The 16,629-nt window shown below is 40.8% G+C and overlaps 2 protein-coding genes across 4 annotated transcripts in view; one reads left to right on the top strand and one right to left on the bottom strand.

The window, feature by feature from the left end:
* The window catches only part of greb1l (GREB1 like retinoic acid receptor coactivator), a 72,569-nt gene extending 58,895 nt beyond the window's left edge, over positions 1–13,674 (bottom strand). Inside the window, exon 1 of the mRNA XM_086085028.1 lies at positions 13,285–13,674. The gene's annotated coding sequence lies outside the window, so the exon portion shown is untranslated. The remainder of the gene's footprint in view (positions 1–13,284) is intronic.
* A 1,952-nt stretch (positions 13,675–15,626) lies between these two features.
* Positions 15,627–16,629, top strand: part of rock1 (Rho-associated, coiled-coil containing protein kinase 1) — a 43,070-nt gene continuing 42,067 nt past the window's right edge. For all 3 annotated transcript variants that reach the window (XM_086084832.1, XM_086084823.1, XM_086084816.1), the window contains exon 1: positions 15,627–16,487. In XM_086084832.1, the coding sequence (XP_085940958.1) occupies positions 16,395–16,487 (93 nt within the window). In that variant the 5' untranslated portion in view covers positions 15,627–16,394. The remainder of the gene's footprint in view (positions 16,488–16,629) is intronic.

Below are 16,629 nucleotides of genomic sequence, written 5' to 3'. Positions count from 1 at the left end.
TATTGAGCTGGTGCCTGCTTAAATTGCCACTGAAGATATACAAAGATCGAGAACACTGTCCTCCCCCTGCTCCACCCCCACTTTAACATCATAAAAGTCTCATTGACTGCGTTTCCAAAATGGCAAACTGCTGCTAGAAATGGATGAATTGGCTAATAATTGCGGCGCTAAACAATGGGTGGCTGATGGAATCAAATAAAGCCGCTTCCTGCAGGTGAAACTAAGATATAACAGCTGATGGTGGCCTTTCAGGAGGATAACCCCCCGCCACACTACCCCCCCCCCCCCCTTGAGGGATCAATGCGCATAAATGGAAAGGGTCACAGACCTTTGACATCTCCTTTCAACCGGGGGAGGGGCTTGGGCCTTTGTGGGACTGCCTCAGATGATCCAATTGTCGACCGTGTCACGCGTCCTCATACAGTACAACAAATCTTGCCTCAAAAAGCGTCAGCTAAACTGGACGCTCACCCGCATCCAGCTGCCCGACTTCATCACTCCCACACGTTTTTTTTAACCTTCAGTCCATTGTGGTCACTCTTCAGCCCCCCCTTCGAACCTTATCAGCGCCTCGCCTCCGCTTTCACGCTTCAATGGACGACCTTGGACTCTCGGTGTGGCATATCGGCCAAAAATTGGAGGGGATGTAAACTTGCAGGAGCCGCCGTGAGCACCCCGTTGAATTCCTGGCTCCGTTTGAGGGAAAACGTTAACACCGACCGCTTCTACCAACAAAGTCTGCCCGACGTATTACTGCAGCGTCGGGACGAGAGGAACACAGTGTTCCTTGCATTCTTAACCTCTGGTTAAAAGTTTACAAGCGTGTTGATCCAGGTGGAAAACATCTCACACATCAGTAGTGACATGCTCTACTAAACCATAAAGCAAATGTCAGTGCTTGACAAATAATGGACAACGTGGCAAGACTGATAGCATTGCTTTTTAACTTGATGTCAATATCACCATATATGGTTGATTGCCCAAAACACAACCTATTGCATTCCTAATCATTACTAACTTACAGTTAATTACTCGTAAAGTGAATCATACTTGAGTTACCAAATTTAGTTCCTTTAAAGGCTAATGTACTGTATTTATTAGGGGTGGGAATCTTTGAATGTCTCACGGTTCGATTCGATTTTCGGTTCGATTCAGATTTTTTTCAATTCGATTCAGAATAGATTTTTGATTAATAACGATTTTTGATTCTAAATGATTTGATTGACAATGATTTTTGCTTGAATCTATAGATGTGTAAGGAATTGTAATGATCTACTACAGTCTGACTCACTAATGCTAATTAGCGCGCTACTCGCGGCACTTTTATCACTCAAAAGAACGGCTCCACACTGCAAAAAAAATTTTTTTTTATTGGAATAACTTGATCGTGACTTTTTCCTTCTACTCTCTAATGTGGCTGCAACTTAACAGTGTATCAGACCACGTGGAACCACACTGCCCCTAAGTGGCCAAAGTGGGTACAACATGAACAGCGCTCCCAATAAAGGCACACAGAAACAAAGGGAAGAGTTTAAAATAATTTAAATAAAATCGATTCTGGGACATTTAGAATCTATTCTGAATTGTACTAAATGAGAATTGCGATTCTTATTAGAATCGATTTTTTGGGCACACCCCTAATATATATATATATATATAAGCTGTCTTTGAAGAAACTTTTGAATACTGACTTATGGTTTCCTTGTTAAAAATGAAAGTAAAAAAATAACAAAAATAATAATAATTAAACCCATATGCTCCCATATATAGTCCCTAGTATTTGCGAAAAAAACATGTTCACAAAAACTGATGTCTGGATTTTTGGGGGATGAACAATACTAAGAAACATTTTCCAAAGCTCAAGCAGACTGATGAATGAGGACTTGAAGGACCACCTGTCAAAAAAAAAACATGTGAAACAATAGCGCTAATCCCTCCGGCTGGCCCTTCTACCATCTGCAGTGAGGGTCAGCGCAGCACTAAGTGCCTCTGAAAGGATCAAGGCGAGCATCTGCCCGCCTCCCTCGTGATTGTTTTGCCATCTAATGATCAGCAGAGGGTGTTTGGAGTAATAGATTTGCCCTTTATGGATCAATATGCAAAAATGTCTCGAGTGAAGAATCCCCCAACGATCCAGTCGTCCAATTCCCTTGCTGCTGACAGGAGAGGTAATCCATCCCAATGCTTGGCTTTTGTTATGATACCAAATACGCATCCCAGTGATCCCTTGCATGCCGCCGTGTAATAAATTGTGTGCTGTTTGCAGGACGCCGACGTGTTCTTGTTAATGCGAGCCAGAGAATAATAAAGGGAAAATAAACAAAGACGTTCCCTTGGAGACAATTATCGAGGGCACGACCGGGTGTCACATAGTCATTTGGAGCTTTTCCTGGGAGAATGATCAAACCGGTGTGAATTGGAGTCTTGCTAAAAAGAGAAACACAACGAGGGAGCTCATTATCGTAACGGGGGGGGGGGGGGGGGGGGGGGTGCATCTACACCATGCTGAACAAAAATAGACAAGAGGAGGCAACGTTTTGATATTACAGTTGGAAATAACAATTGAAAAGAAGGTCATAAAGGGGTGGTTTTAACTTCTACCCCGACATTGTCAGTGGGAGGTTTTCAAACAGTACTATCCTTGTCCTTCCACAGTGTTGTGATGTGTCTCAGCCAGATGTTTGGCTGTTCCCACAGAATAACAAGTGGAAATAACTTTTCAACGGTACAAGTAGATCACAAATAGATGAATTTGTTTATTCTATGATTCTATTGGTCATGAAGGATGATGCATCCTGTTTTTGGTGTGAGTACAGTCAATTCTGTAGGGTACATTTTTATTCTAAACTGACTCTATTTGGTCCCAATCTAAATAGAATAAAATTTACACTTGGAAGAGAGTAAAATATTCAGTGTAAATTTGACCCCAAAGCAATGTTCCCTCTAAGCTGCGCGCGTGCGCAATCGCGCACTGCCCGCACATTCTCAGCGCACAAGAAAATCTATCCAGCGCATAAACAACATCAACATAACGTATTAATTAATATCTAAGATTAGACTTAATCTAATCTAATTAATTCGCCCAATAATATTGTTTTTTTGTTTCTCACTCAGTGAGTGACAGGTGTCCAGCCAATGATACGATACGGTTCACTTACGGTACGAAGCCAATCATGGCATTGACGGTGCTTGCGTCTGGGCCCTGCCTATATGCGCCGTGCAGGTTAGCTAGCAGGTTAATAGATGCTAATACAAACCCCGCATCATGGCGAAACGAACAGGCAGCGACACATCCACAGTAAAAAAGAAATGCAGTTCTTTTAAGATGGAATGGTTGTCGGAGTATGTGCAAATTGAAGAAAAAGCGGTGAAATTGGGTGAGATTTTTTCTTTTTCAAGTGAGAAAGGTCTACTCTGCAAAACATGCAGCGATGCCAAAGTAGCAAGTGAGTTTTCAGAGGGAAAAATGTGGATTGAATGGAAGCCGGACTATCTCAAGCGTCACGTTCAGTATAAAAGTCATTTAAAAGCTGTTGAAACTGTACGAAGACTCAAGATGGGACAGGGGATTGGTACATTATTGCGGGAGAGCGCAAAAGACCGAGAGAAAAGGAACGAAAACAAAATCCAGAAATCGTCTTGAAGTGACACATTTGGACCAGCTGATACGCATAAGGTCAAAGCAAGAAGCAGACGAAGCCATCAACCTGGACAAAGTGTACAACCATTGGAGAAGTGAGAAGGACAGACGTGAAAAATAAGGTAAAATTTAAGTCAGATTTGTGCATATTCTAGTGACGGTTATTAAGATTTTGTCTTTATGGATATTAATCATTAAATGTTGTTACTATTAGATCATTTATGGGTAGTATAAATGCCAAGAAAAACTGTGTAATTAGATATTTTACAGACAAAGTGTTACAGGAATTTGCACTGCATCACAAGCTACAGCACAAGTCATTGTGCAAAATGTGAATGTTTTAATGTGAGCAAAATGTTATGTCTGAAAGGTGTATATGTCTCATATCTTCCAGAACAGGACCCTCAGCCAGGCCAAAGCAGGACTCTTCCCATGGCCAAAGCAGGACTCTCACATACTGTATAACATTTAAACATCCCATTTTTCAGATTTTTGTCTTTTTTTTAAGTGGACCAAATTACTTATTTAAAAATAAAGCGTGCATATCTGATGTTGCTCACAGTAGTCCTCAGTTTGCTCAGGGAGCTTGTGTGTATGCCCAGATACATGAAAAATTAGAGGGAACATTGCCCCAAAGTATTTTTAGTGTGTACGAGAGAATTTGCCTATCACGTGAAAAAAACTATTAAAAATTTTTCACTCAGAAATTCTAAGTACATTTTGCAAGAAGAGATTTTGACCCCCAAAAAAATAGTTTTTTATTTATTTATGTTACACAAGGATTGAGGAAGGAATTCACAACCTTCAGCTTCGGCTCAGGGGGAAGATTGGCTGTCTTCCAACCTGAAGTTGTGGGTTTGTTCCTCAACCCTTTTTCTTTTTTTTTTACTCTCTTCCAAGTGTAAATTTTACTCTATTTAGAGTGGGACCAAATAGACTCAGTTCAGGGCAAAATTTACTCAAAATGTACAGAATTTACTGTGTAATTATAAACAACCGACGTACGAACATTCGCAGATACGTGCAAACACTGACTGATGTCCATAAATGACATAAAATGCAGTATTGCGCTCGCAAGTTTCTTATTTTTAAGTACGCACCACATCATACATTACGGTACTGTACCCTACTTTTCCTTTCTGACACAACTTCGCTGAGCAGTACCTAGCATATAGCATCTCTCTCTCGCTCTCTCTCTGTAACCCTTTGTCTCTCTATCACTCTCCCTTGTAAGCCCAGTCGCCGTGTGACGCACTTGCCCAGTAATTTGCACATTTCCATACAGTATAGCGCTCGCAAGTTCATATTTTTAAGTGCGCACCACATCATACATTACGGTACTGTACCGTACTTTCCCTTTCTGACACAACCTCGCCGAGCAGTAGCTAGCATATAGCATATCTCTTTCTCTCGCTCTCTCTCTTTATGTATAGACCGTACATGTCTACACAGTACATCATGTATAGAATTTCATTTTATTTATTTTGATTTTTTTAATTTTGAAAAATTTAATAATGCAACTTGACTTCAGCCTCTCTGAAAATGTGTTCTTAAGTCAAAGACTACCTGTATTCCAATCCGTGTTCTTTGGGAAGTGCCAAAATTGAGATTTGGCTGTTTCTGGGGTAATTATAGTTGGGTAAAACTAAAGTCCTAAGGGAGGACTTTAATATCTAACCCTTTGTTCTTCAGGGTGAGCAAAACAACGGTATCAAGTCCTACGACGTCAGGAAGTGTCAAAGATAGGAATTTGTCTGTTTCCGCGGATCAGTAAAAATAAATCACTTTCCTACGGAAGGTCATGTGCTGCCCTTATTTTCTTTGGAGAGAGTTTATCAACAGCGCCTCATGTATCATTCTTTCACATCAGTTAGTATCCAGAATGGCATTTGGGCTCTTTCGAATAGGTTTGAAAAAACGTTTTAAAAACAACGTCATAAAGGGGAATTGTTTTTATTTCTAAACCCCTAAACTTTAAAGGTTGAGCTTTGCAACCGTACCGCCCACATCTTTGTGCGACATCAGGATGTTTTCCAGCCAGGATTTTTCCGAATTCTAAGACAGACAGATTGTGAGAGTTGCTTATTTTTTAACTCATTCACTGCCATTGACGGCTATAGACGTCAAAAATTTGTTTGAACTATTTCTATTAGTTTAACATTTTTTTCCACTTTTGTTAACTCTTTGACTGCCAGACGTTTTCAGAAAAGGGATGCCGTCAGTGCCAGCCGATTTAAGCATTTTGACTGATTTTCAAGGTCCACAGAAAATGTTCTGTTTGGACTATGGAAACACACGTACTACCAAATGAAAGATTGGACTTTCATCTTTCATCAGAAAAAAAGAGTTTGTTTCTACCTTATTCCGTTCTTTAGTAATCAACAATAGAAAATGGTTAGTTTGACCCAATTTCGCCTGTGTTGGACCAAAATACGGAGAAATCAAGCTTTTAGTGAAACGATATTATTTCATGCATTCTAGTGAATTTTACACTTCTTTTTGTCCATGAATGATGCCACAAACACCTAAATAGTGCTTTACTTCTATAAAACACTACCACCAAGAATGAAAAAGTGTTTTTTGATAGCAAAATACGTTTATTTACATTCAACAGTGTAACAATTTGACAACAATTTGGCAAACTATTTACAAATGTGTGCAACTGTGGTGCTATTTACAAATATGTGGATGTTTCAACGACAGTTTTTCTTTTTGTAACACTCTCCTGCGTACAAAGAGACGCAACAGCATTTGCACAACAGATTGCCTCTTCGCGTGCGCCACTTTCTTGCAGGCCGTTTTTTTCCGGGGAATAGCAAGTATATACTGCAGTGTGTCATCAAGTCTAATATCAGGATCATGCTACGGTTTCGTTACGTCTCGCTTCCCCGTGTCCTTCAGTTGCTATACCGGGTGGTAGGAGATGTTCTGATCCATTTTATCCACTCCATTCATGGTGGCATCGTAGTCCAGAAACAGTGTCTTCTCCGTGATCAGACTGTACCCGCTCCTCCGATGAATATGCATTGGACTCGGGGTACTCTTCATTGTCCGATCGAATGTCCGCTTGTGCAGCTCCGCGTTTTCCGGCGTTAGCAGCGCTAGCCGGTGAGGCTTACTACGTGATCGTAAACACGTCCAGGCTTCCAACTTTGGCGTCAAACTCGCAGTCATCATCATCATCATCATCAATCTGCATTGGTCGATGCCAACTCTCCATCGCCCGATCGAATGTCCGCTTGTGCAGAAGTACCCGGCCGGCTATTGTGCGCGTTTTCCGGCCTTAGCAGCGCTAGCCGCGCTAGCCGCGCTTAGCCGGTGAGGCTTACTACGTGATAGTAACAGGCCAAAGCTTCCAACTTTGGCGTAGAGCTCAGAGTCATCATCATCGTTGACATCAATGCGCTTTTTAGTATTGATTGATGCTTTCCGTCTTTGAAAAAAATGCTCAAGCTGAGCTGCTTGTAACCGGTTGCTTGGTCAAGCCATTGTGGCTTGGATCAGCCATTGTCTCCTCAACACCTAGCTCCGCCTCACGTCTTCTACTGACGCCCACGGTGGGCGGCCCATCCAACCTTGTGCAAAGAGAGTCATCGCTGCCCTCTAGGGGCCAAAACGAGTCTTTGACTAATCATATCTGCCTGATACTTTCAGCACAGCTGCCCAAGGCTTTCCTGCACCCGTTTTTGAAAAAAAAAAAAAAAAAACATAGGGGACGTCTTTTAACGTCCTCGGCGCCCTTCCCTAGGTTTATGCTAAACGTTTTATAACGTTTATGGCAGTCAAAGAGTTAACAAGAGTATGAAACCTAGATTTTTTTTATTGTACATTCAGGACAAATATAAAATGTGTGATTAACTCATTCACTGTCATTGACGCCAAAAATTAATTTAAACTATTTCTATTAGCTTAACATTTTTTCCACTTTTGCTAACAAGAGTATGAAAACCTAGAATTTTTTTTTTTGGTAAATTTAGAACAGATATAAAATGTGTGATTAATTGTTAGTTAACTAGTGAAGTCATGTGATTAATTACAATTTAAAAAATTATCGCCTGACGGGCCTAATAAAAAAATAAAAAATAAAAGCGTTTAATCGTAATTAATCGCATGATAATTTTATATCTCTTATAAAAGTACAATAAAAATGTTTTCATAAAAAATGAAATTAAATGATTTTTTTTAACTAATAGAAATAGTTCACATGAATCTTTGACGTCTGTAGTCATTAATAGCAGTGAGTTAATTGTGAGTTAACTAGGGAATTCATGTGATTAATTACGATACCAAATTTTAATCGCCTGACGCCCCTAATTTTTAGTAATCTGTTTTTTTTAAATCACGTCAGGCGATTCAATTTTTTTAATTGTAATTAATCGCATGACTTCAATAGTTAACTCACGATTAATCACAAATTTTACATCTGTTATAAATTAACAATAAAAACAATTCTAGGTTTTCATACTCTTGTTTACAAAAGTGGATTTTTTTTTAACTAATTGAAATAGTTAAAATTAATTTTTGACATACATAGCTGTCATTGGCAGTGAATGAGTTCATATTTAGTAATCAAATGAATGCTCTACTGTATAAAAATAACCCAACAGACCTTCTCTCATTTCAGCCCCCAACTCAAGCATGTAAAGACTCGACTCACGACTCATGTTTTAAAAATGAACACCTAAGACGATGGGTAGAGGTGCACCTGAACCCGCTCCCCTCCACCCCCCCCCCCCCCCCTTTACTACTGAGCAACACAGCAAAAAGAGATGTCTCCTTCAAGGCTAAAGAGACAAAAGCTGCCACGGTGAGCGATTTCACGGGGACCCTCACTTATCTCTGTTCAGATTAAGTCCCGATTGTTTGCCAGGAACAAAGACAGCCAGTGAGGCAGTGAGGAAACGCCCCCCCCACCAATGGGCCAGATGGTCAGCGTTCAGAGCCCCTGACCTCTCCAGCCCTTGTCCTCTATGACAGCATGCGCTTGGTGTAGATAGGCCACCCAACAAACGCTCAATTGGCCCGCCTACAAGCGTGCGCTCGCATGATACGGCGAACCTTCATAGAATCACTTAACCCCGTGTCTATCCCAAGTGGCGGTTTTGCTCTTACAGTCATTTGTTGGCAATTTTGAAGTATAATCCGTTCAGGTCTAATTTTTGGGTGAAGTGTCCAATTTCTTAGGCTAGTGCTCGCTGTTGTATTGTTTATTGGTCGACAATGCTAATTTCTGGAACATCCATTTGGAATAGGAAGATAACAAAAGGCACCTTTTAAAGAAATGCAGTGGCGTGCAGAATGTCATGTCGGCAAACAGCAGCTGCATGATGTTAACATTTTTAACATTTTCAAAATATTAACAAGCAGTGAAATCTAGGGAATTCCACTCAATTTCCTGACCAATTAATTGGGACAATTGCCAATGGATTCTTTTGTATTATTCATATATTATTGATCAGAACTGTGCTGTCGGGGGGGATGCATTGATTTAGCTCTATGTACATGTTCTTCTTCCACGAGACAGCAAATATGTTGCGACTGAATCAACAGCGCCTCTGTTGGTTGCAGAAAAGGACTGCGCTCCTCTGTTCTTAATTGATTCACTGCAGTCGATGAATTATTTAATAACAAATAGACAATTATTATCCAATGGGAATTTAATGAGCTGAACCTTACAATGTTTCATAAAAATGAATTGAATCGGGCAAACTTACAGTCAAAGCTAATAAAAGTACAGAATGACAATTTTTGCCGAGCAGTGCAGTTCAGTTCCTAATTGTACACCCTGATTTTTTTTTCTTTTTCACGTCAGGGTGCAGAGGCTGTTCATAATCGTAAAGGATGTGACACTGGGACAGTTAATGAACTAAAAAAAAAATAATGGAAATGATGCTGAATTGCTTTAAACCGTCATCCGTGATAGATTTTAATTTCATGTTTATTTGAATAGGGACAGATGCCACAACATAGACAAATGAAAAAGCATTTCTAATGCACAGCATCACAGCATGTGTAGCTAATGCTAATATCCAATGCCCGTCTCTAAAAACAGTTGGGTCAAAAATTACCTAACTACGGGTAAAAAAATGGACAGATCCTCTACTTGGGTTATTTGATCCAACTTTGAGTCAAGAAATTGGTCTTTCAGTGTAAAACAACTCATAATTATTGGCCAGATCCTTTATTTGCGTCAAAAAAAAATGGGTTCATTTTGTATAAAACCGACCCAGAAATTTGTGTCAAATTGAAGTGAATCGGTCCATTTTGTATCCATAGTTGGGTTATTTTTGACCCAACTTTTTTTTAAGAGGGCTTGTGTGTTTTTCCTGTTCATCCATCCATCATCTACCGCTTATCCGGGGTCGGGTTGTGGGGCAGCAGCTTTAGCAGGGAAGCCCAGACTTCCCTCTCCCCAGCCACTTCAACCAGCTCCTCCGACGGGATCCCAAGGCGTTCCCAGGCCAGCCGATGGGACATGCCCGGAACACCTCTCCAGGGAGGCGGTCCAGGAGACATCCGAACCAAATTCCCGAGCCACCTCAACTGATTCCTCTCAAGGCAGAGGAGCAGCGGCTCAACACTGAGTCCCCCCCGGATGACCGAGCTTCTCACCCTATCTCCAAGGGAGAGCCCGGACACCCTGCGGAGGAAACTCATTTCGGCCACTTGTTTCCGGGATCTCGTTTTAATGTACCGGTAGGTAAGAGACAGGAAGTGTTACATGTGACAGCCACATGTCTCGTTTGTAAATAAATATGGCGCAGCTTAACCTCTGGCTAGTTGATGCCGTGGCTCATAATATGCTTTTGGCCGTACGTCAAACTTGTTAATTCATTTGGATTTTTCAGTATTGGACTTTCAGTATAGCACGGAGACGTACCAAGATCCCACATGCAACAACATATGAGGTAAGTGACAGGAAGTGAAGCCAAATGTCTACAATGCAAACAAATGCAGTGCAGCTCAGACTCTGGTTAGCAGATATGTCTAGCAAAAAAACTTTTGGCAGTATGTCAAACCTATTAACTAAAATGACAGATGCCTAAAAGGGGTACGGATCCGTCATTTTGGATAAAATTAAGATTAGTGAAAATTCAAAGAATTGCAAACCAACTTTAGCCAAACTGTCGTACTTGCTTGGCATCATTCCAACTGCTGCAGACATAACATCTATCACATCTATAATTACTACCATGCAAAGCGGTTTTAGCATGACCAAGAATGAAGACCATTCTGAACAATGCGCATCATCTGCAGTGATGGGCCACCATCTTGCATTGTGTACACATTGAAGCTTCTGAGCTACTTTCACAAAGTACAGAAAGAAGGAGGAGGAGAAGCGGGGGAGGCCGGGAAGACTCGAGGAATGCAACCTTTAGAACACCAGCCACGAGGAATGGCAGATTAGGCTCGGTGAAGACGGACTGGTTTGCCTGTAATTACAGTGACAGACCATCTCCCTTGCTCGCTCTTATCTGATATGGCTTTATCGGAGTTGCCGAAGCCTGTTTCAACACCAAAGCCTGCAGGGCAGCCGCAGGAACGCTTGGTGTGTAAATCAAGACATCTGAGGGCGCGGTGTCAAACTCAAAGCCTTCGGGCCACGCGCGGCCCCCTCTATGTCAAGTTGTATACTTGAGAAAGCTGTTTGTCACTATTGCTGCTCTACTGAGTGAACAATTGATTTTCGATTAAGAACGATTTTTGGATTCAAAATGATTTTGATTGACAATGATTTTTGCTTCAATCTATAGATGTGCAAGGAATTGTAATGATCTACTCCAGTCTGACTCGCTAATGCTAATTAGCGCGCTACTCGCGTCACTTTTATCACTCAAAAGAACGGCTCCACGCTGCAAAAAAACCCAAACTTTTATTGTAATAACTTGATTGTGACTTTTTCCTTCTACTCTCTAACGTGGCTACAACTTAACAGTGTATTAGACCGCGTGGAACCACAGTGCCCCTTAGTGGCCAAACCAGGTACAACATGAACAGCGCTCCAAATAAAGGCACACACAGACAAAGGCAAGACAGTATAAAATAATTCAAATAAAATCAATTTTGGGACATTTAAAATGGATTCTGAATCGTACTAAATGAGAATCGCCATTCTTATGAGAATATATATTTTTGGCACACCCCTCGTTAGCACAGCAGGAAAAAACTCACGCAGCTTTGAACGCATGCTAATAAAACAATTGAGGAGAGCAAGGGTCTCCTGTATTAACTTCTTGGCTAATTTTATACGAGAGGATGACCACAGACATCGAAATAGTGTCTAAATACGTGTCAAAAGTGTTTAAAAAAAAAGTTTGCCTACGTCCCATTGTCGGGTTTTGAGCCTTGTGTCTTGAGTCCCGGCGGATTTCACCAGTTTTGTCCTGCTTTTACGCAGGTTCCGGTTTTCCGTTTTTGTTTTTAGTCCAGTCAACAAGCCAATTGTTTGGTCCATGTGTATGTCAATCACACAGTTGTCATAGCGATTCATACTAACTGCTGTACTTCTAATCGCTAACATGTATTTGTCGCTAGAACTACTTCCTGCTTTCATGTCTAAGAAGTTGGATCATGAGAAATGCAGTGTGTGAGGTAAACATAATGGCGAGTGCATTGAATTGTTTAGCACTAATGAACTGTCAACAAAGATATCATTTATCATAAGCTCAAGCAAAAACAGTAACACAACCACCAGTTACCAGATTTATTAGAAATTAAATTTGTTATAAAAAAAAGTTCCTGGTGATTATTTATTGTATATTTAATTTTCAGCAAAATTGTAGTGTCGGTTTTTACGTTTAAAAATCTGGTCACCCTACACAGGGTACATCCTGCAACGGTAGACATAAACATTCACACCTACAGACAATTTTCAAAAATATAATTGTATATACCAATGGGGAATTGAACTTGCACTCTGCTGAAAATATTTTGTGCAACACACAGTTTAAGGGCATAGCTGGAGGGCTGGGAGAGAGCACGGTGACTTGCTAAAGAATACCTAGAAGCAGACTAGCATCTCTTCAAACCAGTTGCCATTTTTCACTTTGGCCTCAGGACTTGAACTATAATCCTCCGGGTTCCAAAGCTCTAAATCCGTACAGATGAGCTACTGCTGCCAATTGAGCTATTATCTAAAAACTCCACACAGGAAGACCGCGATACGAACCTCTAACCTCAGAAATGTGAGGCAGCCCAATTTCGACACCATTGCATTGTATTTGTATGACAAATTTGGCAGTGCTCCGCCAAGACACTGATGTGACACCAGTAATAACGTGTTGCTTAATGACGTGGAACAATGGAAGGGTGGGGGCAGTTTAACCTTTTGCACAGAAAATGAGGCAAATACACAACACTGCGTTGGGAAAAGCAGTAAACCCACGCACCAAAGCATGCCGCTCGATTTAATCTTTATTCAAGCGAGTCGACTTTGAGTCAAACTTTGCAAGCATAAGTTCGGCTTTGGTCAGCCCGCACAACAGGCAGCCCGCGACCACCCGGAAGCGCTTCAGGTCCTTAAACGCGACGACTTCAACGGTGGTTTCACCACAGCGGTGGAACCGACGCGCACGTGTGCAAGACAGGTGTGTGTGTGTGTGTGTGTGTGTGTGTGTGCGTGCGCGTGTGTTTTGCACACTTACCTTGCTCCACGCGAAGATGCATTCGTGTTGCGGTTCTTCACCGTGTCGTGTCGGCGGTGGGCGAGTTGAGTTCCTGCCGCCGGTTGTCCCAGCTGATCAGGGAGCAAGTGACGTCATCAAGACACTGTACGTCTTTAAAGTGCAGACTGCAGATATCGGACAGTTAGTTCTAATTCGAGAACATAATGTGTCCGAGTGAGTGTGTGCGCGTGAGCAATGCAAAGCCAGACTTCAAGGCGTAAAAATGTCGGGGCGCGCATTTATTGGTCGGACCCGCGCACATAATTGCACATACAGTACAGTGCTATGGTCATACACGAGCGTTTATATTCTATTCGATGAATATTACGCTGCACGCGTGATGCTACAATGTGACCTCCTCTAAGATCACAAGCGCATGTGCGCAAGCGGTTTTTAAGAAAATTGCACGACATCGCCCCCTGGTGGTCAAAACACTCAATTTACAGGCGTCTCAATGTTTCAAGAAAACAAGTCTTAATAAAGTTGTAGTCATATTAAAATATAAATAAATATATTCAAAAACGTTGTAATATTCTGAGACAAAGCTGTATTTTTTTTTAAATAAAGTCATAGTATGGGAATAGTATATATTTTTTAAATATATATAAACTTGGAATGTAAAAATAAAGTCATACCGCAATGTGTTGTACGGGATTCCTTACTTTGTATTTTAACAAATCATGGAGAGTTCATTCTGGATTCTTAATTGTTTTTTTTCTATGCATGTTTTGAGTGCCAAATTAATTGTCAAATTCAACTTAGGAATGCAGTCATATACAGTCAAATGATAAACATAATTATGACGTTGTCTGCTTTTGCTTTCCAATTACTTATACCAAGTTTTTGAAAATAGGATAAAGATTTAGAAAGTTTTAACAAGGTCACACCTAAATCTTGGCCAGAAAAACTGGGCTGGTCTCATATCTAAATTGGTGCATTGTTGCCATCGACTGGTGGTTCTGTGGCAGTCAAGTTGTTTCCGAGTTTTATAATGAGGGGATCCTCTCCCCACCACTCGTCACCCACCACCCGTCACCATTGCAAAAGGTAATTGACAACTTGTATACTTATTAATGGCAGTAAATGAGTTCTAAATATCCATAACTTTCTAATATTTATCACACGACAAGGATAAGCTTCAATCGGCTTTAAAATAAATGTCGGATAGTGCTTGTCTCATAAATCAGTTAATTTTTGACAATTTACACACACGCCTAAATGCCGTCCCCCCTCTCAGTATTGGTAATTCTCATTGAATCGATTGCAACTGGATTGTTCTGAAAGTCATGGAAGACGTTTCACTTGTCATCAGTTCATGCAACAATGCTTGGTTATGACTGCCTTGATGCACTACACAAATAACGAACGGCACAGTATGTGTATGCTCTGAGCCCTCACAGTGCAATACGATTTTTTTTTTAAGCTGTATTAATTTTCATACTTATATAGGACAAGTAATTTAATCAAAATTTAAAATTATTTAGCATTCATAAATTTGGTTCAAATCCTAATCATCCTTTTTAATTTATATTAATAATTATAATACATTAACGTTAAAAAACTAACATTTTAACTATTACTATTAGTTAAACTTTTTTTTTGTTTTACTTTTGTTAACAAGAGTATAAAAACCTAGAAAAAAAATTACTGTACATTTCGAACAGATATAAAATTTGTGATTAATCGTGAGTTAACTAGTGAAGTCATGCGATTAATTACGATTACTAATATTAATTGCCTGACTATCCTAATTTTTTATATTTTCTTTTTTTAAAGAACAAAAGATTATTGAAAATTAGGGGCGTCAGGTGATTATTATTTTTTTGATTGTAATTAATTACATGACTTCACTAGTTAACTCACGATTAATCACAAATTTTATATCTGTTTTAAATGTACAATCAAAAAAAATCTAAGTTCTCTTACTCTTGTTAACAAAAGTAGAAAAAAACGTTACACTAATAGAAATAGTTCAAATGAATTTATGGCAGTGAATGAGTTAATAATAATAATTAATAATAATAATGTGAATCGTCTTAAATCGTCCGAGCAGCTCGGACCGAGCTAGATTGATGCACGAACTGATGAGAGAAAAAACGCTCAGTTCCGATCGATTGCCCTGAGAGTAAAGTGAGATTATTCACAAAAAAACAGTATTAATAATTGTTATTTAAACATGTCTAAAAACGTCCCTGTATGTTACAGCAGAAGTGAAGCAGCAACATGTTGCCAGTTGACGGCAGCAGCAATAAGCATGGCGACTCGAGTGCGCCTGCCTGGGTATGGCGCATGCGCACTGCTTGACATTTTGAAGTGGCTCCTCTCCGGGGTGTTTGAACAGGAAGGCGGACATGTTGGCCAGCCTGTGGGACAAAATCGGGGCATCGTTTGCTGTTTCCCCCCATCGGCGACTAAAAACAAATCGAAATCCACCGCGTGCACAAGCGGGATCGGAGGGATCACGTTGCTGGGCTCCGGATACGGTTGACAGTCGGCGACAGCGACGGCGAAAGGAATTTTACCGTTGAAAGACTTGACTCGCAATTTGGAAAGAAGCAGAAGTTTTTCGCCCCCCTCCTCTTCCCCACCACTTCTTCTTTTGAGCTGTCACGTTAGTTTCTGTCGCCCTCTCTTGCGAGGACCTGGCACGGACATGGGAACTGGCCCGGACTTCTCTCCGCTGATGTTTTAAATGCATTTTTGGGTTGTTTTTCGGATGCAGCGACGTTTGAAGCCCTTCTCTGCGGGCATCCTGCGGAGGCTGACTAATCTTCGACTGTCGCGTTGCCCCTGAAAGTTGTTTTCAAGCCACATTTGGAGGGGGGAACTATTCTATACTGAATAAAAAAAAATGTGGCTTTTGTACATTCAACGGGACCTCAAACGTTTTATCTCGTGTGCAAGCTCGAGGAGAACGATGCATTGTCTTTAGAAGTTCCCACGAAGAACGAAAAAAAACAACAAACGAACGTTCGGCTAGCTAGCTAGCGAGCTACCGCTGGCGGCTAACGCTAGCTAGCCACTCCGTTTGTCTCCTTTTTTGTTCCCTTAAAAACGAGACACGGAGGGGACTTCATTCCAAGCTAAAAATGTCTTCCGGGGAAAATATGGAGGCTCGGTTTGGAAAAATCGACGCCATGTTGAAGGACCCCAAATCGGAGATCAACACAGATTGTCTTCTGGTAAGTTTGTTGCCTGCTAGCTGGCTCAGTAGAAAAGCGAGGCAGCCATTCGGGCTTCAGCTCAAAATTATTTTCCAACAAGTCTCCTCGCCTCAAGTAAATGTGATATTGATGCTTAGCGGCGCACATTTCCAACTATTTT

This window comes from Leptonotus elevatus, chromosome 1, assembly GCF_054856555.1.
Source record: "Leptonotus elevatus isolate MCC_2025b chromosome 1, RoL_Lele_1.0, whole genome shotgun sequence".
NCBI classification, from domain to species: Eukaryota; Metazoa; Chordata; class Actinopteri; order Syngnathiformes; family Syngnathidae; genus Leptonotus; species Leptonotus elevatus.
Note: the sequence above shows the minus strand (reverse complement) of the source record. Positions and strands in the feature narration are given on the sequence as shown.